The sequence below is a fragment of the Elaeis guineensis genome, chromosome 11 (genome assembly GCF_000442705.2).
Source record: "Elaeis guineensis isolate ETL-2024a chromosome 11, EG11, whole genome shotgun sequence".
NCBI lineage: Eukaryota > Viridiplantae > Streptophyta > Magnoliopsida > Arecales > Arecaceae > Elaeis > Elaeis guineensis.
Window position 1 is genome coordinate 17,489,496 of NC_026003.2, and position 27,340 is coordinate 17,516,835.

Genomic DNA, 27,340 nt, shown 5'->3' on the forward strand with positions numbered 1-27,340 from the left:
CCCCGTTCCTTCCGTCCCCTCCCTTCGGTATCGTCCTTCGGAACTCCGATCGGGGATTCTACAAGGAAAAAAAAAGAAAAAAAACTCCGATCGGCAAAAAAAATAAACACCCTAATTTCATTTCCGGAGGTGGGCAAAGATGGTTCTTGCGCAGCTGGGCGGGAGCATCTCCCGCGCGTTGCAGCATATGAGCAACGCGACGATCATCGATGAGAAGGTGCTGAGCGAGTGCCTGAACGAGATCTCGCGGGCGCTGCTGCAGGCTGATGTCCAGTTCAAGATGGTCCGCGACATGCAGGCCAACATCAAGCGCATCGTCAACCTTGATGACCTCGCCGCCGGCCACAACAAGCGCCGCATCATCCAGCAGGTACGCTTTATCCCTATTCCTGTTCTTATTTTTAACTATCGTCCTCGTTCCCCAAAATTTTATCCCCTCAATCCCTCTCTAACCCTTCCGAAATTGGATTCAGTTTTATTCCAAAGTTTGATGTCTCTTATATCTTTTATACACCGTTTTTGATGTCTAAAAAATGGAATAATTTCGTATGCTGCATCTGAAATTTGAGGTGGAAATACTGGGTAACCACATAGAACTACCGCAATTTACCGATGAAGTGAAAAAGATCCCCTTTTTGTTTTCTTCTTGCTATTTGGGATTGGGTGCACGGATTATGTTGAGGTGTTAGGAACTGTATCTCCTTTTGGGTGATGGGTATGTTATTCTGTTGCAATTCGAACGGTTTCGGATCACGATGTTTTCTTCTGAATTTGACTTGTTGGAAGGAAAAGGAGGGCGAAGAACTTTTTTCGCAGATTGAGAATAGTAAAAGAATGAGAGGTGTGTTGTTTTAATTGAGTACGGTATCAGAAGAAGAATGTTATAATTACGCTGGATCTGCCATGATTTGTTTTATTCAGAACTTCAGAGTTAAAAAAATTAAAAGAATTAATGGCTTGCCAAAAAGGAATCATGACCTTTAAGGGTTTTTGGGGGGATAAGGATTACAAGAGGTGCTGTTCTTGCAGCGGTTCTTCATAATAGCTTTTCAAAACAAACATTCATGATATCATTTAGGCATGCTTTGCTGCCAATTGTTGTTAAGTAAATATGGCCATATGATTTACTTGGACATTAACCCGAGTTAGATTAGTTTTGACAAATAAAGAGAAAGGATAGGGTTATTGGTCGAGGTCATGATCAAGGTTAGGAAGATAATTACATGGGATTTGCTACGAATTGCAAATAAAACCAGAACATAAATTTAAAATTTCAGATTGGGAATTTATGAGAGATAATCTTTTAAGAACACCGTTGTCAACCCGTGTGATTTATGCTTTTCCATTATTTTGAAGGATTCTAACATGTCCAAGTTTTCTAGGGATCTGAATACAGTTACTATGGTGCAAGGCTGATCACTAAAAAGGAAAGAAGGAAAAAAGACAATCCTACCTTTTTTTTCTCTTTAAATTCATAGATCTGTGAGCTTTTAATTGAAGCATTTAGCAATTGACTAAATTCTTTAATGCATTAAGAACCAAAAAAAAAAAAGCCAAAATTGATGAGTGAAATATTCTAGCTGATGTCATGATATTGTCAATTTGGCTCTAGAAGGTGTTAGAATTGGATTTATTGGATGTTGCTTCATCTAACGCCAACTTTGTCTGGATGTTGATGCTATCTACGGTGTTATTTTATGCTGTTGATTTTGCATCAGGTACTTTCAAGGCCTACCAAGTTATACCATATTACAGGCCTTTCTGAACTTGCTAATTTGGCTGCTTTTTGATCTTTCAGATCTTCTATGAGCTTGGCTTTTGGGTGCTAGAGCATTTGTTATGTAGGAGGTTTTTTATCTCCATTATGTACCCTATAAGCAATCTGATCCAATTATTGAGATCTTTTCTTACTCTATCAAACTTGAGTTGGGCCTAGGTCCAGGGACAGTGCTAGACTAATAAGGGAGTTAAGGGATAGATGTTTCTTGGGATCTCTCTCTCTCTCGGGTTGGCATGCTGGGGAGGGGGGGTGGGGGAGGGAGGGGCTAGATGGGATCTGTTTAGCTTAAGTTTAATGTATCAATTTGACAGAATATTTTCTGGTAGAGATTATGAAGCTTGATGATGTTGAATGGAGAGACATGCTCAGATAAAGAAGAGTGAGAGTGAACAGAAAAAGGATTGGTTTAGTGGCTTTTTGGATCTTCATGAATTGGTATCTCTTTCCCACAATAAATATTCTTTGATGATTTTCCATGGATGGGATGAAGAAATCTAATCTAGTCATCTGACTTGCAAGAAGCAATGATTCTCTTGGAAATTTGACGTGGCTCCAAATCTGCAATCCACCTTTTCTGTGTAGTGATCTTATGTGCTCCTAGTAGCACACCTAACAAAAGTGATGCCTGGCCCTTATGCTATTCATGGGAAGATAAAAGATATCCTTGCACTGCATATTGGATGGAAAATCCTTCACAAACATAGACATTTTTGTTATTGAATGTGGAAGATAACACTGTTCATTTGAGTCAAGGGACACAATTTGTTTATTGAAATTTATGTGAATTTTGCTGTCCATGTTGGTTCTCAAACATCATCTTCTTTATCCTTACATCATGCTTTCTTGAATGTCGTGTTAGATGTTATTCCTCCTCGTGGTTTTCATAATGCTATTATGTCACGTTTTTACCACATGCCTGTTGCTAATGTCATACAATATTTAGTCCAAACTCATGCCTTGTTTTCCTGACGTCGTGATCAATTCAGATTCATACCTCTTCTTATTTCTCAAGTTGGTTTTCTACTGATTTTTTCTCTTAAGTGCTACAAAAACAAACAGGACTACTTTGATTTGATGAGCTGCACTCTTTTGGTTTGATCTCTCTTTTGCTCTCTCTAGTATAGGTATTCTCTAGTCATTTTGGCATATACCAAGACTCTGTAAGCCCCATACTGAGTCTCGGTTCAACACCAATTTGGTATAGTATGCTTGTACGGAGTGGTGCACATTGGTATGACAAAGCTTGTTGCTTATTCTTTTAGGCTTCATTTGGCATTGTACTTTTCTTTAAAAAAAATTTGGAAACAAGAATTCTATTTCCATTTTTTCAGATTTTTGACAATAGAAACCGTGTTCGGTTCACTCCTTTTTTTCTTTAAACAATGGAATTCTTTGGAGGAGAAGGGGAGGAAAGGCAGCCACGAAGGTGAATGGGTTCACCTGCAAGGGATTTTAGGGGGTGGGGGAGATAGGGCCGGCGATGTGGCTAGGGACAAGGGAGAGCTCAGCGCTACACAGAGAGGTGGCTGAGGGAGCAATAGGGGGAGAGGGAGGGGGCATGGAGCTGGCCACATGGCTAGGGATAAAACATAGTTCAGTATTGGGTGGAGAGGCGGCCGGCGAAACTTGGGGAGCTGACACGGTCGGATTAATGGCGATGGGGCTGAGCGTGAGCTTAGGCGGAATAAAAGGGGTCAAGAGGAGAGGAGTGAAAACCCACTTTTTTTAAAAAAAGTGGTAGTAAAAAATTTTCATTTCCACCTTTTCCAAAAATAATGGAAGTTGTTTAAATAAAAACAGAAACGGGATAACCAAACATGTTTTCTACGTCAGATTCCATGTTCTATTAGAAAAAGGGAAAAAACCGTACCAAACATGGCCTTAATCTTTCATCTCTTTAGGATTTTCTTTGTGAGGTTCCTGAACAAAAGGATCTTGCTTCGTCCTCCAAATTGACTTTGTCAAAGTTTTCCCCACAAAATCAGATATTTGCTTTTTCAGAACCACTAACATTGATGAGTTGTAAAAAGTAAAAACCACCATCTTTCTTCCAATGACAACATGACATATTGTTCTTGCAACTTGTTAATAGTTTCAAAACAAAATCATGATATTTGTTTGGCTTGCTTTGATGTCTATTATTGTTAAATGGATATGTTAGTCTAATTCACTTGAAGATTATACTTGACTAAATTATTTTTTGAGAAACAAGGCAAATCGAGGATTAGACCATTGGTCAATGCCATAATAAAGGTTAGGGAGATAATTACATGGGACCTACCATGAATTGCCAGAGAATACTAGAACATAAATTCAAAATGTCATTTTGAAAATATATGAGAGATAATGGTCTTTCATAATCATCATGGCCAACCAATATGATTTATGTTTTTCCATAATGTTGAATAAGGGTTCTAGCATATCTAAGTTTTCTGAAAAGAAGGTTGTAATTGCAATTGCTGTGATGCAGGTTGATCACTAAAAATAACTAAAAAGAAAGGAAAAAAATAGTAACACTTTTTTATCTTTTCTCTAAATTAATATGTCTACAAGCTTTTAACTGAAGCACTTAGCAAGCAACTAAATTCTTTGCTTTCTAATAAACAATCCTAAACATGATTTAGTCTAAAGTTGAACAAAAATAATTATCTCACTTCTGTTTGGGCTGAGCCATGCTAATTTAAGTTCTAGCCAGCTGACAGGCTTGGCTTGAGAATTAGTTGACTGCTAAATTTGGATTTGGCTTGGTCTGATGGGCTGGAAACTTCTGCCCAAGGTTGTTGAAAATTGGGCTGGGTGGGCCGGGCCTAATTTTCTTAGGGGTAGTTTATGATGAGTCTTTGAACAATGATGAAGTAGATGAAATGTTACAGATGGATAGGAGGAGAGATGTCATTGATATCCTTTTTTATGGACCCCACGTAGATTGAGTCTTCTAGGGAGAGGAGGGCCTAATTGCATGATTCACTTGGAATCTAAGGGGTTGTTTGGTTGGAGCCTATGTTTCTTCAACGTTTCATTTTTTAGGGTTTTGGAAGCATCTGCACTTCTGGACACCTGGACACAACAGGACATTGCACTTTGAAGTGGTCAGCAAGAAGTACCAACACTTTGTATGTCTCTAGTGACTTTTAGTTTCAAGTGCTGGGTACTTTAAGTGAAATGCTGTTATCATGTTCTTTATATAAAGTAAAATCATTGTTATCTGGACACCACAGTGTATTATCATTACATACATACATACATACATATACATATACATCTGCATATATGTATGTATGTATGTATGAAATGCTGTTATCATGTTCTTTATATAAAGTGAAATCATTGTTATCTGGACACTATATACGTACGTATGGACTCTCTATCTCTCCTTTCCCGTTTCTCTTTCTTAGTCGAAGACACGCACACACGCTATTATCATGTTCTTTATATAAAGTCAAATCATTGTTATCTGGACACTATGTATGTACATATGTACTTTGTCTCTCCTTTCCCATTTCTCTTTCTTAGTCCAAGACACACACACCCACGCACGCACGCACGCACGCACACTACCCTGCCATGTCTGACACTATGGGATAGTTAGCCACTCGAGACCTGTTCCAAGTTTCCCGGTAACACTAGTTTTCAGCTTTTACTAAAAATGTTTATATAAAGCATGAAATGAATGAGTTTTATAAACATGCTTGTTTACTTCCTGCAAAGCTAGTTTTGTACAAATTGGCAGGTCATAAGGTTTGAAAGTAAGTATTTCTTTGAGAAAAGGGCATCCCTTTTTTTTATATACCTATTCTAGAGAAGATCATGTTTATTGTTATTTGTCTTAAGAAACCTCACAGACAACCAAACAGCCTTAAGACTTTAATTTACTGTTTGATTGGTAATTTTTGTGGAGAACTATGGAACTTAAGCAACAAAATTAATGTGGTATTTGTTGATTATTCAAGGAGAAAGGAACAATTTTTCTGCTCTTTCATTATGACTTTACTATGAGGAACTATGACTTTACTCTTATTGATTGCTTACGTGGAGAAATGGTTGATTGCTTCAAATAATATTACTGCGAGAGGATTTTTTGTTTGTTTGGCCCACTTGCTTTATGAATTGGGGTTGGAGGAGAAAAAACTAAGGAATTCTTGAAGACACTAAGATGCATCTAGTTGGAACTTAAGTTTAGTGGTGATTGGACTTGTTTTTGTGGATCTTGACTAGCTGCTGTCATGGCTAGTTGGTTCTTCTTTTGATTACTTTTATTTATTTGTCATATATTTTTTGATTGTGATTGGGAATGATTTCTGTTAACTTTTTCTCCTTTTCGGATTGGACTATTCTTCTTCATGCTTCTAGTAATTATTTTTACCATGCCTTCTGTCATACTTCCCTGAACCTTTAAAGGTTATATTATCGTTTAGTAGAGATCACAATTCCACAAATAAGTAAATCATTAGTAACTCATTCTTGGAAGCTTTTTTTCTGTGAAGATTTGTTGCAAGTGTGGCAATTTTACGTCTCTTTTGTTGTGTTATCCCCTTTTGTCTTGTTGCTTGCCAATATGATTTGTTTTATTTTCATTTCACCTGCCTTGTTGTAGTAAATTTCAATGTCAGTTTCTTCTCAGGCTATCTTTAATGAACTTTGCAAAATGTTGGATCCTGGGAAGCCTTCCTTCACACCCAAGAAGGGAAAAACAAGCGTGATTATGTTTGTGGGTTTACAAGGTAAATTACTTGGCAATCATCCAGACATACTGCATCATCATTATAGTGGAGAGGTGGTTACACCACTAAATATTTCAGATAAACTTTTATACTTAACCTCTTGAATTTCCAATCAAAAGAAAAAAGAAAAAAGAACACCTAGTCAGCCATTATGTGTAAATGCTGGCAGCCTAAAAGTAGAAGACATGACAGATGCCCTTAGTGCCTCTCTACGAAATCTTTGAATCTGTGATTGCCAGGAAGATGGTACAGTTTGGCCATGAGTTCTCCAGTTGGTGGTCATGTAGGAAAAATTGTGCACTACATATTCGAAAACTTATTCTTGATAATTTATGTATTCTCTTTGTTCCATAATGCCCATGAAACCACATGCAATATCATTGTTCAAATCTTTAAGGTTGCATTTGGTAGCTGGCAATCTATTCAGATTGCTAGCAATTTAATGTGGTAATCTGGATTATTATGTTTGGTATGCTTTTTGGGTGGTAATCCAGATTGCTTCATGAGAAGCAATCTGGATTGTCTTGGAGAGGGGTGGCTATCCAAATTACTACATCTTTAGCAATGTTGCAATTAAACTTTTCGACAAAATTATGTCTCAAAAAAATCACACAAAATCCATTGCCCAACTCTCCCCCCTCCTCCTCACCTCTCTCCGCATGTGCCCTTGGCCCGCAGCTCCATCTCCCTTTGCTTGCTCGCGGCTCCTCCGCCCTTGTCTCCCACCACCTTCCGTGGTTCCTTCACACCCGTCCTCACCACCCCCACGGCTCCACATGCGTCCGCCTCCTCCCCACCCCCTAGTGCCCACGGTTCTCCACATCTCTTGGCCCGCCACTTCTCTGTGCCACCACCAAACTCACATCACTCCTGTTACTTCTCACCAGGAAAAAAGAAGAGCATCAGGATAAAATTATTGAGGGTATTTTGAAAATTTGATTTTACATTATTGATAATCTGATTGTCATACCAAATATGTCAATCAAGATTTTCAGTAATTTTACTGCAACATTACCTATGTGTACCAAACACAGTAATCAATATTACTAAAAATTTAATGGTGGCAATTTATCCTGAAGGCAATTCACATTACCTTCCAAGATTGCCTGGTAATGCACCAAACGCAACCTAAATCCTTGCTTGATACATCATGTTCCTTAATTTCCACATGCTTGAGGGTGTAGCCTACTTCGGTCTATATATCTTTCATTGTGAATGCTTTTCTGAAAAGGAGGTGACTGGGCAAATAATGTCAGCTTGATTTGGAGTATCAGCATTTTTACATATTATAAGATTTATGTTATGTTATGGTTGTTTGCATTTTTCCTTTATTCTTCAATATATATTTGCCATTTTCAACCTTTTGCATAACTTTAAATATGTATATTTAGACATGAACACATGAATAAGCAAAAGCTACATTTATAATGCTCATCGTTAATAAAATGTGACATGATAAATATTCTGAATGTTATTAGGCCATTTTAAATTAAACAAGGCTAAGTTATAATTCTTTATTTTGCAAATATTTTTGCTAAACCTAATTGCCCATGATTGTTGCTTTCAGTTCTCACAATTGACTTTATTTGCAGATTCTTGTTTTATTTTTTCACTTTCTCTGATTGCACTATTGCTTGCTTTGCTCTCAATATTGTCTATCCAGGTTCTGGAAAGACCACAACTTGTACCAAATATGCATATTATCATCAAAAGAAGGGATGGAAACCTGCACTGGTTTGTGCAGATACATTTAGAGCTGGTGCTTTCGATCAATTAAAGCAAAATGCAACTAAAGCTAAAATTCCTTTTTATGGAAGGTATTACTCATTCTACTTTATTTGTGATATGCACAAGCTGTGTGCTTTAGAATCAGGTTGGGTTCATTGCATGCTGGCAATAGTTCTCTGATCCCTCACCGAGTACAATGTTTCAACGTGTTAAGAAAAGGAATTATTAAGGCTGCTTCTCATGTTGGAATATTCCCATCTAATCTTTAATGAAACTTTCTCTAGTTTTTATGTTGTTTCCTGCTTTAAATGTATTTTTGTTATTACGAGCAACATAATCACTTTTTAGATAGTACTATGGTATTGATAAGTTTATTGAATGGGTCTGACTATATGTGGTAGTCACATGTTGCAACTCCTTGTCTCCATGTTAGAGTCATCTTATATATTTTTTTTGTTTGTGTGATCTTGGTATATAGGTGCATTTGAATGCATGTTTGATTCTTGTTGGAGAATCAAAATAATGAATGCTTGCAAGCTTAAATTGCATATATTAAAGAAATTATAGGAACAATGTAGCACAAGCAATTTTTAAATTAATTAAAGGACATATAATTGCTAAAAGAAAAAGTATTATGAAGTGAGGTAGTTGCTTCAGAAACACACCTGTTGGTAAGGAAAACTTGAAGAACAACAATACAATTTTAGCTGAGGTGTGGTTCCATGTATGCAGTGAGATAACTCTTGGAGTGCTTCAGCTTTTCAGTCTTGATAGAGAGTGAGTTTAGAGTCTTATTATGTCGATTATTTGCTTTGGATTTGGGGTGCTGCATTGGTAATTCTGTTGTAATATTGAGCTGTCTTACACACAACTAGTGTCTAATTTACCGCTTGAGTGATTGAGCCTTTTGTTGCTAGCCTGCCGCTTCTGCCTTTTGGTGTACTTGATTATTCAAGATGGATGTGGACAGTGCTTTCCAGCTAGAATATTTAACATGTAATGTGCCTTCTCTTCATGTAGATTTGAAGGATGAGCTGAATTGTGTACCAATAAGTTAGAACTAGCAAACCACCTGTTGGCTATCTATGTCTGATAAGCCTCTCTTATATGGAAAATTTCTGTGGCTATGAAAATTGAGTACTAGTTTATATGTTTTTAGCAGGATTGAGTTGGGTTTATAATGTTTCTAGACCTAGAAGACAACTCTAGGACTGAGGGTGGGTTGGGCTTGTGTTACCTATTCCTTGGATGACCAAGGCCCAAACTACTACTACTACTAGGTTTCATATTGGGCCTAAGCCTGAGGAAGTTCTACAAAGTCAGGCTTGAGCCTAGCCCAGAGCCCCAAATCCTAGGTTGAGCCTGACTAGGACTCAAACTGGCTTGATTATGTTGGAATTTGCAACAAAAGAATAGAATGTCGCTGAATTGATGGTGATGGGGAGGATGGGGTTTTCACACGGCAAGATAGTGTTGGTGGCTGGGGCGAGTAAGGTGGAGACGATGGGGATGGGGGGTTTTCACGCAGGAAGGCAAACTTTGTGGGCATTCTCATTACCCAATGATGGTGGTTAGATTGGTGTTGGTTGGTGGTTGATTGCTTCATGATTGTATGATGCTACTTATGGTTTTGCCCTGCTTTGTGTTTCTTTATCTGGGGCAGTGAGCAAATCATGTTAATTAAACTGTACACACTTTCAACCATGCAAACTTTCTTCTTGTTCTTCTTCTTCCACTTATCCCATTTTTTCTCCTGAATTATATATGAGTACCATCAATTGCATGATTTTGCTTCAAATCAGAAGCAAGTCTGTTATCCTGCAACAAAGTTATAATATTCTTGAGGTCATATCACTTTGTGTTTTGAGTTACCGCTGATGAGTCACTTATTTCTACAGCTACACAGAATCAGATCCTGTAAAAATTGCTATTGAGGGTGTGGAAAGATTTAAGAAAGAGAACTGTGATCTAATTATTGTGGATACAAGTGGACGGCACAAACAGGAAGCTGCCCTCTTTGAGGAAATGCGTCAAGTGTCAGAAGCAACGGTACACATGTCATTACCTCCAAGTATACCCACACAAATTTTATAATATATTGGCTGAAGTGCACTAATTTTTTAGCTTCTTGTCTCAGAAACCCGATCTTGTGATATTTGTCATGGACAGTAGTATTGGCCAAGCTGCATTTGATCAAGCGCAAGCTTTTAAACAAAGTGTTGCAGTTGGAGCTGTGATTGTTACGAAAATGGATGGTCATGCAAAAGGTGGTGGTGCACTTAGCGCGTAAGTTCAGTTGATTATACTTGAGCAGTTCTTCACATTGGATTTTTATTTTCAACATACTTTCAAGATATCATTTTTTCATTGTCTTCCGAAAAAATGATGCTTCATGTTTGTATGCTCATGCTTGCATGCCTGCACATGTACTCTACAACTCTTGGTGGTTTAGTCATAGTTATCTTTAGATGTTTTTTTGGTTATGGAGATGTCTTGAAAGCTGATTCTTGATGTTGTTGAAAGGATTCTAAAGCCAACTTTCAGAATATGGTACCCAAAAAAATGAAGTTCACTTTGCTGTAAGCCTGTAACTCAGTTGCAATTTGTACATCCATTTTATGGAATTGTAATTGTTCATCTTATGTATGATAAGACAGGACCGTAATAATCATCTCTTAGTATATTGTGCTTGGGGTGGTTCATTGATTAAATTCATATGGATCCTAGGGCTGAAAATGGGTTGGATAAAATCCGATCTTATGCATTTCTGAATCCGATTTGGATTGAATTGGATAAAAATTCTGGTATTTGATTTGGATTTGGATATGAATTCAGATATCTTCTTGAAAATCTTGTTGGATCTTGATTCTAATTCAGATTTTAAAGAAGTTTTGGATTTGGATCCAGTAAAAAATTCTCTAAAATAAATCGTAACACTTAGAAATTTGGATTTTAAAGATTTGTTGGATTTGGATATGGTAAAAAATTCTCTAAAATAAACTATAACACTTAGAAATTTGGATTTTAAAGATGTTTTGGATTTAGGTCTAATAAAAAATTCTCTAAAATAAGCTGTCACACTCGAAATTCGAACCAATCACTTTTCACTTGGATGACGAGCACTAGACCACCAACTTACATTATGCATTTCTATTTTATATAAGTAATTTACTTTACTTATTCATATTATCCAGGTCATTAAGTAACCATTTGATGTATTTTGTGACATTTCATTATTTTATAAAAATAAATCCTTCTCTTTTTGATGAAAAAAGGAAAATAAATTTTAGAATAAATTATAGGAACACTCCTCAACTTTAGTCCAATTTCACTTATACCTCGACTTTAAAAAGTATCAAATTAGTTCTTCAAATTTTCAAGATATTCTAACATGGTTTTATAATTTATCTCCGTTAACGGAATAATATCACGTGACTATCACATGATATCATTATTTTATAAAGTGATCAAACTATCCTTATCCTCATCTCTTCTCTCCCTTTCTGATTTCTTCTTTTTTTCACCTCCAATGCTGATGTCTCTCCTCCCTCCTTCCCCATCCTCTTCCTTCTCACCCTTTTCTCATTGTCTTCCTCCTCCAAGCCCATCTATGAGACTTCTTCCTCTACGACGGCTCCCTCTATCTCCGTTTATTCCTTGTTGGTGATCCCTCATTCCTTCTCTCCTTTCTTCTCACCTACTTTTCTTTCTTCAAGCCCGTCCATGAGCCCTCCCCATCCATGGTGGCTCCCTCTACCTCACTAGCAACCCCTTCTTTCCCCTCTTCTTCCTCCTTTCCCACTTCTTCTCTTCCTCCAAACCCACCCATGTCTCTCTCCACGATGGCTCTCTACTTCTGCTCCTTTCTCATTGCGACCTCTCCTTTTCCTCTTCCTCTTTCTCATCCACATCTCTTCGTCCTCCTCTAAGCCCGCCCATGACCCCTCTCCCTCTTTTTCTTTCTCCTCATCCACTTCTCCTTCTCCTCTTCCTCACTGGCTCCCTCGTCTGCCCATCCTTGCCGGTAGGCTCTCTTTCTCCCTCCTCTCCTTCCTCATCACCCACTTCTCTTCGTCTTCCTCTTGTAAGCCCACCCATGAGGCCTCTCTCTCCACCTTCAGCTCTTCCTTGCCGATCATCCCTCATTTTCCCTCCCCTTCATCCTAACCTCTTCTCCTCCTCCTTTTCCTTCTCCAATCTCACATATGAGGCCTTTGATGTTGTCCTCTCCCTCCATACTGACCTCCGCAACCATGCCTTCCCCCTCCACGATGGCTTCCTCCACCTGTACCCTTCCTTTATAAGCAAAGGCATTTTCGTCCATTAAAATAGAAAGCAAACATCGTTTGTTGGTAAGTGAACAGTAGGACCACATTGGAACATCTCAAAAACTTGAAGGATTAGTTTGACATTTTTTAAAATCAAGGGAGTGAGTGAAATTGGACTAAAATTGAGGGTCTGTTTTTATAATTTATCTTATATTTTATTTTATTCTTAATGATATTTTAAAATTTTATTGGTTAAAAATATTTAAAAATATTAATAACTTTTATATATTCCCATGTTATATATATCTTTTTCTTGCAAACCATTAAAAATAGACAATTCAGGATTATTTTTTGTTTATGATGTAATTAAAGAGTAATAATGGTATTTGATACAAAAAGTTTGTTAATATTTTGTATTGTATTTTTATCTTAAATAGTTTTTGATTTTATTGTTTGAATATAAATCCATTTGGAGTAGTGACTTGGATCCTTGACTAGGTTGGTCTCCATACGGGTTTATTAATTATGCATTACATGAGAGGGGGAGAGAGATGTGGCAGGTAGAGAAAACCCGGGAGTGCCTCTATCTTGATTTGTCCAATCACACTTTTTTCTATTTTTTGCTATAGCAGAACATGGTGGGAGTTGACTTGGGGTTAGCATTTCAAGATGCACATAGGATCTTGTGGCTAGGGAGTCAGTAAGTTGGGGCCCTAAATTTAGTTGGCCAAACCCAATTCACCTCTATGTATGTGTTTATGCACATGTACATACATACATATATATGTGTTTGTATATGTATATATATGTATCACTACATGTATATAGATATGTATGTGTGTGTGTGTGTTTGTGTATATGTGTGACTTGGACTACACACTTCATGTTAACTCCTTGTAAAAGGAGTCATTGCTTTTAAAATTGAAGTAGGCCATTCAAATTGAATATATGTGTATATATGTACACACATATAAATACACAAATAATATATATTGTATGTATATAATATATGTACCAAAGAATGCCGTACCAGGCCGAACCACTCGGTACGGGACGTACCGAATTGGATCGATGGCCAGTCGATCTGGTTCAGACCTTTTCTTGGAAAAAATATCCGAACCGCATCGAACCGGACGGTTTGACATGATTCGGAGCCATACCGCCCAAAATCGGACGGTATGGCTTGGTTCGGTATGATTCTGCTTGAACCGAACCATATCGACATTATCACATGGGGATGTGGTGGGACTTGGGCTGTCATTTAGTGGCAGCCCAAGATTGCTTCTCTGAGAGAAACCCAGGAGCTCTCTCAGAGAACTCCCGAGCGCTCTCACCTCAGGCTTTCGACGACATGAGCCGAAAAAATTAGAAAAAGAGAATTTTGTTAAATTGCAGCACTTCTTCGAGGAGATGATAATTTTCGATCGAAAGTAAGGTAATGTATTATTATTTTAGTAAATATTTTATTTTTTATGTTTTTATGGCTAAAAAAGGATAAGAACGAAGAAGAAAATAAAAAAAAATTATGTCAAAATTTTATGATTTTGATATGATTTGATCATATGTGATAGATCTTTGGAAGATCTACATAATGACACTAAAATTGTTGATTTTCATTAATTATATATTTTTAAATATATATATTTATTCGTAAAAAGATTATTAAAAAATAAATTCAAAAAAATATAAAATCAGAGATTCAGAATCATGTTTAGAATGATTCAAGCTACTTGAATCTAATCTTGGATTTTTTTTTTATTTTTAAAATTAAAAAATATTTTTATAATTATTTAAATAATTAAAAAAATATAATCAAATAAAAAATATGTAAAATTATTATTATATTTTAGCTAATTTAGAAATATTATTTGAAGTATATAACATATTTTTTTGAATTTATGAGTTTTAAAATTATTATTGAATTTTTTTGAATTTATATATAATATTTTTAATAATTATTAAACTGTCGTGTGTTGTTATATTTGTAGAAATGAGTAAGGAGAAAGATTCAGAGTGTGACATTGGTTGGGATCATGGTGAGATGCTTTCGGCTCAGCATCATTGGAAATGTAAATGATGCAACACAGAGTTCAAGGGAGAAGGGATGATTAGGTTGAAACAGCATCTGACTGGTGGTTATCCTGATGTGTCTGTGTCGGAAATGCTTACAGGAGGTTCGACAGTTGATTAAGAAGTACGCTGATTCGAAAGCAGCGAAGAAAAAGACAAAGCAGAAGAGGACGGAGGTGGACCATCAAGCTGCAGAGTCATCTTCCTATTACTCTAGAGAGTCAGAGGAGGCTTCCGCTCTAGATAATAAGGAGGTATAGATTGAGGCTGCCATTCAGGTGAGCTTGGATGATTAGTATCGGTAGGAAGAGATGGTCAGATAAAGAGAGCGATTTGGACCATCATGCTACGAATTGAGATCTAGATCAGCGATCGATAGGGGAGAATTCGAGTTCAGAAAGACTACCTCAGTCAGAGAGTCTGGTGGTAGAGGGAGCAGACACTATTTCATCTTTATTTGGAGCTTTTGGCAGTAGGAGTCCTCTAGAGATATTTCAGCAGGAGTCACCATCCATGATTTGGATTCACATATTTTTCCCAACAAAGATTCAAAGCAGTAGATGATTGACATTAAGTGAAAAAAGATAAGAAGAAGAATATGTGGTGAGCTATTGGATTATGGTTTCATTTCAACCATACTTCAACAAATGCAGCAGGCAATCCTTACTATCGATCTGTTATTTCAGCCATAGAGGCTGTCGGTCAGGATGTAGATCCGTCAGGATCTAAGGACATCTATGGTCAGCTTTTTGACAGTAACAAGGAGGATCTGCAGAGATGGATTGCTTCTTACAAGAATAAATGATCCACATACGGACTGACAGTGATGGTGATGGTTGGACCGATCCTACTAGATGGAGCATCATTAATTTTTTGATATATTGTGATAGAAAAATATTTTTCACAAATCAATTGATGCTTTAGATAAGATGCACGATGCCGCATATATCCTTGATCTGATGGAAGAGGTGATTGACTCAATGGGTGAGCAGTATGTCGTGCAAGTCATCACATATAATGGGCCACAATATAAGATTGCCGGAGAGTTGCTGATGGAGCGGCGATCGCAGGTATACTGGATCCCATGTGCTGCACATTGCATTGATCTTATATTGATGGATACTGAAAAGATTCGTAGGGTGCAACAGGTAGTGAAGATTGTCCAGACTTACTAGATTCATCTACAATCACACATGGATCCTTTCATTGATGTGGACGTATACTGAGGAGAAGATTTTGAGACCGGATGTCACACGATTTGCTACTAACTATATAGCACTTGATAGTATTCTTCAGAAGAAAGCAGTTTTACGTCAAATATTTATCAGTGCCGAGTGATAGGAGAGCAGATATGCGAGGGTCGGCACTGATGGAAGTCATGTGGAGAATTTGGTGACGATTCAGTCATTCTGGCAGTGGGTTGAGAAGATAGTGAAAGCTATTAAGTCATTATACGAGGTGCTTCGCATCATGGATAGTAAAAGATATCTTCAAATGGGCTTCTTATATTACATGATGGAGAGGGTAAAAAAACAGATCAATGAGAATGATCCAAACCATGCTCAGGAATTCATTAACATCATTTAGCACCATTGGGACTATCAGATGTGTAGAGATTTGCATCTAGTCGGTAAGCATGGATTCAAGAATACTTTAAAATATTTTTTTCTTATATTTATAAAAATGTATTTAATCAATTATAAAATTTATTTGCAGCTTATTATTTGAATCCGAGATTTCAGTATACCATTCCTGAGATAGATACGGATAACGAGCTTCTTGCTGCTCTTCGTAATGTGATATATAAGATGATGTTCGATTCAGAAATTGCATCTTTGTATCTGCAAGAGGTATGCTAGTTTAAAAAAGATGTGATGATTCAATTGAATTCGATCTGTACTCAACGATATATTTATAAATTTAATAAATATATTTTTTACAGATGAAACAATTTAGAGAGGGATCAGACAGTTTTGAAGTCCCATCAGCTGTCATAAGCAAAAAGAAGATAAATCCAGATAAATTACATATCAATAATGAGCAGCATAGATAGACATTATATGCCCAATAATATCATGAAATTTGATATATAATTTTACTTTTGCAGCTGAATGGTGGTTCATTTTCGAATGTCCGCAGAACATTTGAGAGGTGTGGCTGTCTGTATTTTTTTCAGACGGTCTTTGCTAGTGACCGTGAGCACAATTGGTCGACTTTCGTCATTATCCACAGCAAACAAAAAAATCGTCTGACACAAAAGCGTCTCAATGATCTTGTATATATTCATTATAATCTGAGGTTGAGGCTAAAATGCGTTTAGAAGGAAGTACAACTGAAGTACACTGATCCGACACTAGATGATTATGCTGACGAAGATGACAATCTGATCATTGGATGGCTTGCAGGTCAGCAGCAGGAGCTAGAGCTTGATGAGTCGGGATCTTCTTTACGACCAGCCAGTGTGGTAGCTAGGGAGATCAGGATGGATCCAGGGCAATGGGCAGAAAGAAATATTTCATATAAGGTTTCAGCTGATCAGCCATTGCCTGAGGGGACAGAGGACTCATTCATCACATGACTCGATGTCCGATACATCCTCGCAGAGGTTTGAGCGAGAAATGTTTAGATGAGGTTGGCGATCCGCAACAAGATATCCATTCTTCTAATCACAGGAAACTTAGTCACAGAGAGGCACAAGGGAGGAAGAAAAGACAGTTGCACGTGCATCACTCTCGAGAGTACAGAAGCTATCTGGCTCAGATTCGGAGATCAAGGAAAGTGATGATGGTACTAGTAGTAGTCAGATTTGATGATCAGGGAGGAACTAGAGGACAGGAGATCACTACTTATGAGACAGTCGCAGGATGATATTTGATTCATCGGTGAGTTCCAGTTTGCACATGCCACACAAGATAGGGATCATGGTGGATGAGTCAGTAGAGATCGTGGGAGTCGATTTCATATAGACAACGGGCTCCTAGAGGTCATCCAGCACACGATGCAGCTGCAGACGATCTTGCATGTAGAGTAGGATCTATGGATGTATCTGGATTATCCTCATATTATGGATCTTATTACCTGCAGCCACTTTATGATCCATATGAATATGGTGCATCCGAGACATCGTCTTCTAGTGGTTACTACTCTATGCAGTCTGGAGCATCTTACGGATCAGATTTTACTACCGGCATATTTGGATGGGCTCCTTCACAGCCATACCATCATCTTGAGAATACTTTTCAGAGCCAGAGTTTGAGTGAGAGATCTGAGATATCTTAGAATCCAGAGAGGATACTTTATGTGATGAATATTCAGAAGTACAGTGCTTTTTGGTTAGAGGGATGGACTGATGTTCCTCCAGACTATGTCAGTGATCCAGATATCTACGAGCGTTACAGACACTTGACGAGATATTAAATACAGAGCAGATCTCGAAGTTAGTATATCATTCTTTGTGCTTTGTATTTTGTACCTTAAAAGCTTAGATACATTTTAATGCATATTTATATATATATTTTTTAATTTTAGGATGATAGAATTGTAATATAATGTAAATAAATATATATTTAAAATTTTTGATCAAGATTCTCTATATCGTTATCGAACTCAAAAATTGAATCCAAATATGTCAATAATATACAATATAATGTAATTTTGAGGTTATAATTATGAATTAATAACGTGGAGATCTCCAAAAAAAAAAATGAAACAAAACAAAAATAAAATTTGTACTGGTACTGAACGGGTACACCAGAGTGTATCATGTGTTGGTACGGTACCGGTACCATACTGTATCGATCCGATGTTGGTACGGGTACATATACATACACACTATTTATACATAGACGCATACAAACACACACATATACGAGTGTCTACACATGCGCGCACGCACACATGGATATAGATGTGCGTGCATGCATGTGCGCACATGTGCACGATATATGCAGTACTTATGATGTTTCTATGGGCGCAAGTTTCTCCTATTGAAAAATGACAAATATACCTCCATGTATTATACTAGATAGCCTTGCATATATGGGGTATTTCTATCATTTGCCCCATGCCATCAATGTACTAAAACATGAAGCAGTTATTGCAGCAATAATGCATAATAAAAGTGCATTGACGACATGAGGCAAATGACAGAAGTACCCCATGTAAAACCATTGTAGTCTATAACTGCTTCGTTCATACATTCATACGTCCATGCATACCTACATATAACGTACATACATACATATGTGTGTATGTATGTTTGGGTGCACATGTGCTTGTATTTGTGTGCATGTCATCTTGGGGTAAACCTGTGCAACAATTTTACGGTCATGCAAATGCACATAGGTAGCATGATAATCTAGTATTGTACGAATGCAAGAAAAAAAGGAAAACTGCATGCTGGAGTTTCCATCCAAAATAAGCATGAAGGTAACTCACCCTGCTAACCTGTACCAGGAAACAAAAGTGAAAAAAAAAAAGAAAAGGAAACTGCATGCTTCTCCTTGAGGAGGCATACTTTTTGGTGGATCAGTGGTCATATAGGTATGATAACAGCTGATGCAGTATGATTGGAGATGATTCTTGAGTTTGCAATGAAAATTGAGAACCAACCTTGATAAGGAAGTGGGACTCGTATCCTAAGGAGGAAATTGTATCTCAGTTAAAGAGGTTGATAAGAGTAGATGTAACTCAAAAGGAATCCATGAGCTACCTATATAATAACAATGATAAACAGCTTGGTCGTGATTCAAGGTTTTAAATCTCTTGGGACAGGGCTGTCCCAGTTGTCCTATGGAATGGGATGTGTTGCTGTCCCTCTCTGTCCCGACATTTGAGATAGGAGATGGCTGAAGAGGGATGTTAGGATGATGGGGGGACAATCTTATCCTGGCATATAGGATGGTACCCTATCCCATTGTCCTACAAGACGTTCTGCGAAGACTTTGGATCCTTGGTTAACTGTTGAGACTAGATTATAACGGATGAACAATAAAGGCAATGATTCTTTTCGACTGATGCCATCTTCAATTGTCAAGTAGATCTTTGTTGTTTGTTATTCGCTTGTCTTATTTATTTTCTTTTGTTCTTCTACATTTAACCTTTCGTTTTGAGTTAGTAGTTTCTTTTTTTTGATATCTATGAATTTTGTTTTTAGTGCTAATGTATGATCAGTGGCTAATATTTTTGCAAAGATATTAATATTATTATACCTTGTATTGTGTGCAGGGTTGCAGCCACTAAAAGTCCAGTCATATTTATTGGAACAGGAGAACACATAGATGAGTTTGAAGTTTTTGATGTCAAGCCATTTGTTAGCCGTCTCTTAGGTCTGCTATGACTGCTGGTTATATTGTAATCTTTGCTTTTGCTGGTTAGCATACTCATCATTCGTGCTATTTCTAGGCATGGGTGACTGGTCCGGATTTATGGACAAAATTCATGAAGTTGTGCCTACTGACCAACAACCTGAGCTTCTGCAGAAGCTCTCAGAAGGAAGCTTTACTCTACGACTTATGTATGAACAATTCCAGAACATACTCAAGATGGGCCCCATAGGCCAGGTTCAACTATTCTATTTCTGAAACCTTTTACAGTCTCTATGAAAATAATGCTTCTCTCTTCTTTATACTGCATTGCTCTTTTATGAGTTGTTGATTATCTTATTTGAGCATCATGAGGAATTTTGTGGGTGTGTGTGTGTGGTGCTGCTAATTTGTTCCCAGGGGACATACAATTTGATTGTTCCCAGAGATTTCCCAGAGAAAGTTTAACAAAGGGTAACTATGGTAATTTTTTCATGCTGACATCTCATGATATTTTATAATATCATGAGATATTCCAAAGATTCATGGAGCTGGTCACTGGATACTGATGCTTGTGCTCCTCACTCTTTCTTCCTCTGACCTCTCCACTTCAAGCTTCAACAAATCCTCCTTTTTCTCTCCATTCTTCTTCCCACCAGCCAAGCCCACCCTGACTCTTCCTGCCACCTTCCAACGCAACCCAAGCCATCTTTCCTCTTGCCTCTCTTTGTTCTCATAATTTTTTCATGCTGACATCTCATGATATTTTATAATATCATGAGATATTCAAAAGATTCACAGTTCTGGTCACTGCATGCTGGTGCTCGTGCCCCTTTCTCTTTCTTCCTCCCACCCCTCCACTTCAAGCTTCAACCAAATTCTTCTTCCTCTCTACTTCATTCTTCCTCCCACCAGCCAAACCCACCTTGACTCTTCTTGCCAACTTTCAATACAACCCAAGCCATCTTTCCTCTTGCCTCTCTCCGTTCTCTTATCAAACACTAATAGCCAAACCCTCCTTTTTGCCCTCTCTCTCTCTCTCTCTCTCTCTCACCCCCTTCTTTCTCAAACTACCCAGGCTCCATCTCTTCTCCCACCCCATGTTACTCTAATCGGCCCTTTGTTTTGCATTTCATATTCAAACTACCCACCTCTTCAAATATTACAATCACTAAAGGTTTTATGTCCCGATGGGACGGGGGGCATCTCGGCCGTCCTGTTCCATTTGTGTAAGAAAATAGGACCGGGATGGGGTTGGAACTCCGAAACCCATCCATGCAGGAAAAGAAGAAGAAAGAGAAAAGAAAGAAAGGAAGATGAAAAAAACAAAAAAGTGAAAGGTAAGAGGAAAAATGAAAGAATGAAGGAAGGGAGAAGAAAAAGAAAGGAAGGTAGAAAAGAAAGAGAAAGAAGAAGAAAAAGGGAAAAAAAAAAGAAGGGATGATAAAAAGAAAGAAGAAAAAGAAAGAAAGGTAGAAGAAAAAGAAAGAAAAGAAGGGAAGAGAGATGAAGAATATCTATTGGGATGCATAACCAAGACGACTGTCAGGATGGGATGAGACAATGGGGCGTTCCTTTCCATGGAGATACCGGAACACCTAAAACCTTGCAATCACTGGTTCATGATCATACCATTTAACAGCATGTCTTGGGTAAAATATATGTGCAAATGCTACCCATTTGGAAATTCAAATTCTAGTCCAAGTGATCAAAAATAATGAAGCTCTGCTCAGGTCAGTGTCCAACTCAGCACAAACAGCTTCAGGAGATTCCTAAAATGTCACCTTTAGAAGAGGCTGAAGTTTAGCTTTTAGTTTGTGACCTTTGCTCAATCCATGCATTCCTACTTCAAGTATCGTGTGGATCAAACATACATAGATCACAGTGAGTCAAGAGCATAGATCCCCAAAACATGAAAGAATTATGTAGGATGTATTGATTCACATTGATCAAAATATTATGGACAAAACCTCACTACACATTATACTCACGAGCTCAGTTCATTGGTAATATCAGACTAAGCAAGAGGATGTTCAAAATAATCACTCAAATCAGTCATAGAGAATTTTGATACCTCACCCACTGTAACTAGTTGAATTTGTTTGAGGATGTGGGATATGGAGAGGAATTAAGATTGTTAAACTAAAAAAAGTGGTAAATTGTTTGCCCCTAAATTTTCAAATCATCTCACATTTCTTTCTGGGTGGTATTGTCTCAATTTCTTGACATCTCATTTAACGCTAGCGGGTGGTTTTGTCCCAACACATGGAATGGTATCCCATCTTGGTGTCTAACGGGACATCCCGCTAGGACCTGAATCCTTGAATGGAAGTACAGAATTGTTGACTCAGCTTTGTTAGTTTTCTCTCCTATGACAACACTAGTGACATGGCTCGAGGTGGGGAGTTAGAGGCAGGGTTGGGAGCATAGTATTCTTTGATTGAGTTGCATATTTGCAATCTTACCATACTCTCCTAAGTGAAAAATTTATATAAGAATAGCTTCTTGATCTTGACCGTTGAAACAAAACTCTTGAAATCTAGATGAAGAAAGAAAATTCAAATTTTAATCTTATAGAACATTAGACATGAAATCATATGCGTTAAAAGCAAGAACCGATATTCTACCAAAAAAAAAAAAAAAAAAGCAAGAACCAATGAACAAGAGCATTCAAGGATTTAAGGGCAGAAATTTGGTGAATTCTACTATTGTCCAATAACAACCCACTCCCAAATAAGTTACCAGAACATACAGGTTTTCCAGTGGAGTGATAGATTTCAGCATACCTGACCAGTCAGCAGAGATAGAATAACCTAGCAAATGACCAAAATTCCATCACTCCTTGGAAAAATACGTTTCATTATATAGATAAGATAACATGATTTTCTTAATGCAAGCATGAGGGCAAACCCATTTTGGATTCTGGGAGCTTGCGGTTGGAGTTGCTGATATTGGATATTGGGACAACTTGGAAGGTAGAGTTCAAAATTGGTTTCCCCCAAGTCAAACTTCAGCCTAGATGGGAAGGGAGGAGTATTGGAAACTGCTGGTATGTTAATCTAGGGAGGCTTGGAATGAGCCCAGCAGTGGTCATTGGTGCTGGCTCCTCCATTTAGGCACTCATCTGGTGGGAGATGCTGGTAGAGCTACATATGATGTTGTGCTAGATAAAGGGGACAAAGAAGAGCAAGAAGGATGGTGGGATTTAGATGGAAGGTGGAAGGAGTATAGGAAAAAGGGTGGAGAAAAGGTCTTGGGGCCCTTTCAGATATCTCATGAAATATTGAAAAATCGCATGAGATATTGGAAAATTATCCATGGAAATTAAATTTTCAGGGTCATTTTGTATCATTATGCAAAACGAGGATCTAAATTGGATATACCCTAGGAACAAGTTAGCCACTCCTTTCTATATATATATATATAGAATTTCATGACTCCTCATCTTAGGATTAGTTTTATTTCTTGATGGGGTTGGGAAGGGATATAACTCAATGGTAGAGTGTCACCTCGATGAGGTGCAAGTCATCAGTTTGGCATGTCTTCATGGTCTGTGGTTCTGTGCTTGCTCTCTGTGTGTGTGTGTGTGAGTGTGTGTGTCTCCCCCTCCCCACCCCCTCTCTCTTTGTATCTCTCTGTCCTTTTTTTTTTTATAATTTTTATTTTTATTGGGAAAAATTTTCACTTCTAGTTTTGTGAGCAGGTCTTCTCGATGTTACCTGGATTTAGTGCAGAATTGATGCCAAAAGGTCATGAAAAGGAAAGTCAGGCTAAGATCAAGCGCTATATGACAATGATGGATTCCATGACAAATGCAGGTAATTGTGGTCCTTGTTAGACAGCCATATAGCATTAATCTTTGGAGAAAAATGATGACACCATGCTATCATGAAGATTCCCTTGAGGAAACCACATTAGTTTCCTTGGTATTCCACACCCATGGATGGGTTGATTCACTAACCAGAATTCTGCCGTTGCTTATTTGGAATCCTTGCGGCATATTGCACTATATGCAACTTTTATTTACGCCTGGAGTGATGATGTGTTCTGACTTTGCATCAATGCAGAGCTGGACAGCACGAATCCAAAGCTCATGAATGAATCACGTATCATACGAATAGCGAGGGGTTCAGGTAGGCCTGTCAGGGATGTCATGGATATGCTGGAGGAATACAAGCGCCTTGCCAAGATTTGGAGTAAGATGAAGGGGCTCAAGATCCCAAAGAAAGGTGAAATGAGTGCGCTGTCCCGGAATATGAATGTCCAACACATGAGCAAAGTCCTTCCCCCTCAGTTGCTGAAGCAGGTTGGTGGAGTCGGTGGCCTGCAAAGTTTGATGAAGCAGATGGGCTCGAAAGACATGATGAGTGGGATGTTCGGAGGGGACAGATAGTTAATTCAGCTGTCTCAACACATCGACATGAGATCTGCTGTGATGCCAAGATGGCCATCCAGATGAGTTTTCTGCAGAGATGTCAGACCTCTTCATTATCTGAATGTATATCTAGCTTATCTCGCAATGGTTGAATGAATTCTGTTGCACTAGAATGCATGTTTTCTTCACCAGGGAAACCTTGGGCTTTGTAATTAGGTGTAGCCAAGGAATTGTACGTTCCTATAACCAAGTTGGCGTTAGTGGTTCCTTCTGCCTCAAAGTAGTTTCATAGAGAAATTTGTTGAATCAGGATGTAACTCACAAAAGTTTAGTTGAAATAATTGCATGGTGTTTTCAGTAGTATGATAAGAGACTGGGTAAATCATTGTTTCATTCTTTGATGGTTGTTGATGAAACTGACTGCTCGGGTTTTGAGGTTACGTGGACCTAACCTGAACCAAACACGACTCGATGTGAACCAATGTAACTTAACCTAAGACAAATCAATATATAGATATATAAATGTTTTATATTTATATTTTCATACAGACCTATATAGTTATGTAGTTATATATTTAGACTGACTGAATTGTATGCAAGTGTATTTCTGAAGTTGATGAATGGTTGACAGCTCCAACAAATTAATTTAACAAAAAAGATCTTGAATTTTTCTTTTCTTAAAGAAAGGGGCGTTCAAAAGTCCTCATAATGCCATATGTCGCCCCATCATAGCAACAACATGCGTGTCAGCTACTGATTGAGGTTATCCGCCAACTATTGCGTGTCCGTTGGCATTCAATGTTAGCATTCATGTTAGTTGATCTAGTCGGTCTATTCTCCTACGTCACATATCCATGTCAACAATCTATCGTGGTGCATGTCATCGTTTCTGTAAAGTTGCTGGATAAAAGGAGAGTTCAAAACTCTCCTGTAACACCACGTGTCACCATACCTCTCAAGTTGCTACATCAACATAGCCACATGTATAGGTGCAACATGCACATCGGCTACTTATCCATGTCATCCACAAACTGTTGCACATTTATTGGCGCTCACGTCAGTTGATCTGACTAGCCCATTCTTCCTTATCACGTACCCACATTAGTAACTTATCATGATGCATGTCACCTTTCCAACTAAGTTGCTAGATCAGCATTTTTCGCTTGCATGAGAATTATCGTAATCACAAGTTCCACATTTGCGATCACGTCCACAACATGTTTCACGTGTGATCTGCTGCTGTTCGATGATTGTCTCAGCTAGCCACTTGCGCTGCAAAAAAAATAGCCACCTGTTAGTTGGAAGAGGGTGTGACAAAGAGGCCTTTTACCTCATTATTAAGGGAGTATGGTGCAGCAGTGCTGTCATACTGCATTTAAAGTGAGTGACCAATGCTTTATTAAATTAAATCTGCTTTAAATCGGAAGAAGAGGTTTTAGTCTAAATAGCATATCCAATCAACCGACTTTAAACGGAGGGAAGGCCTTCAATATGAAATAGGACATCCAATACCCCCTCGAGTCAATGAACTTTAAATGGACAGGGATCTTTTAATCTGAAATAAGACATCTAGTGAATGAGAAAAAAGAATAAAAAATATGTATTCCACCCTCAGAATGCTAGGGATGAAAGAGGATGAAAGGAAGGAGAATGATTGGTCAGCTTTCCTGCACGGAGAATTTTATGCGAGGACTGATCATATCTAGGTCATTTTAGATGTTCTTCCCATTGGATCATTTTCCAAATTGGTCTCTTATGGGATGAAGTAGAGAGAGTGGATTTGGGTATATGTAGGGGGGAAAACTGAGCCATGAAAATGCAGTGAGATTATGAGAGTTCACTGAAGGAGGGTAAATCTAGCATTTATTTTGTTTTTTGCTTCCTCTTTTAATTCTTTTATTTATCAGTTTGTTGGAACAAGAAGATACTGCAAAAAATGTTGGTTCCTCTTTTAATTCTTTTACTTCCTCAAACGGAAAACTTACATCAAACTTCTAGTATTGGATCCTCTTCGTTACAAATTCTAGAAAAAAGGTTAATTATGACTCCGGAGTAACATATCCATTCAGTACCTTTTAGCAAGCCACTTTTGCAAAAGCATCGCCTAGCACAATTTGGTACCAAACTTTTATCACAGATATTTTATTATCTACTTATTGATTTTTGCCAAAAAAAAAAAAAAAAAAGTGTTGAGAACCACTAACAATGCCATCAATAAAAAAACTCTGTGCCATATAATTTAACTCTGATTAAACCTTTTCTTTCTAATGCAATTAATATTTTATTTTACTATGATATACTAATAATTCTATAATATACTAATGCAATATCTGTTTCTCATTTTTTCAGCATAAATAGCGAAACAATATCCAAGAAGAATAAGCATTTATGTAAGTTTCTACAATAAAATTATATACTATATGTTCTTAAAAAAAATTTCTACAATATTTTGACTATCTTTTTTTTCCATTTCAGGCAAACCCACTACACAACACGGGTCTCATGCTTATTTAATTAATGTGTCACAACTGGACTTGATCCATCCAATCCAATCCAATCTGAATTTAGCTTGAGACAGTTTGGTTGGTTTATAGAAATCCTGGATTAGCATTAGGAGGTATAGAGATTGGGTTGGATTAAGATCTATCATTGGGAGACACAGACGTTGGGTTGGGTTGGGTTAGGTTAAGATCTGTCCTAAACCCGAGTTGCAAGCTACGAAACTAGCCACATAGGGGCCGGAGCTGGCAGTTCTGAGTGCACTTGCGAATGTCCATTCCATCCGTAGTGTGTTACTCATTGTATTCAGCTTATAATACAACGTTTACAATACCAGAACGAAAAGTCCTTTACTGCCACACCGTTCAATCTAATGAAGGATCCCTTGTCACTTTTGACAAAATATGGTGAAAAAGTATAAGTTTGCAATGCCATGATGGCAGCAAATTCTTAGCCTAACCACTTACAGCATAAGTAGCTCCTCAAGTTCACTGATTCGAAAGCAAGAAAGGTAGGTCGAACAAATTCTCACTTCATTTTTGATCGGCACGGCACTTGACTACTATGAATGAGAAGGGGCACAACCCTTAGCACAA

At 37.8% G+C, this 27,340-nt stretch overlaps 1 protein-coding gene across 1 annotated transcript; it reads left to right on the plus strand.

Annotated features, from left to right (window-relative positions):
• On the plus strand, positions 1–24,608 carry LOC105035935 (signal recognition particle subunit SRP54 2). The gene is made up of 9 exons (XM_010911649.4): positions 1–370; positions 6,402–6,501; positions 8,165–8,318; positions 10,128–10,278; positions 10,367–10,515; positions 19,794–19,894; positions 19,971–20,128; positions 23,574–23,688; positions 23,938–24,608. The coding sequence occupies exons 1-9, from the start codon at positions 140–142 to the stop codon at positions 24,261–24,263; spliced, it is 1,485 nt and encodes a 494-aa protein (XP_010909951.1). The 5' UTR covers positions 1–139; the 3' UTR covers positions 24,264–24,608.
• The last annotated feature ends 2,732 nt before the right edge of the window (positions 24,609–27,340 follow it).

Bases quoted from the DNA above. Each gene is read 5' to 3' on its own strand.
- LOC105035935 (XM_010911649.4), top strand. From the start codon at position 140: ATGGTTCTTGCGCAGCTGGGCGGGAGCATCTCCCGCGCGTTGCAGCAT. The intron at 371-6,401 runs GTACGCTTTATC...GTTTCTTCTCAG, and splicing joins AGCGCCGCATCATCCAGCAG to GCTATCTTTAATGAACTTTG. The intron at 10,279-10,366 runs GTACACATGTCA...TTCTTGTCTCAG, and splicing joins GTCAAGTGTCAGAAGCAACG to AAACCCGATCTTGTGATATT.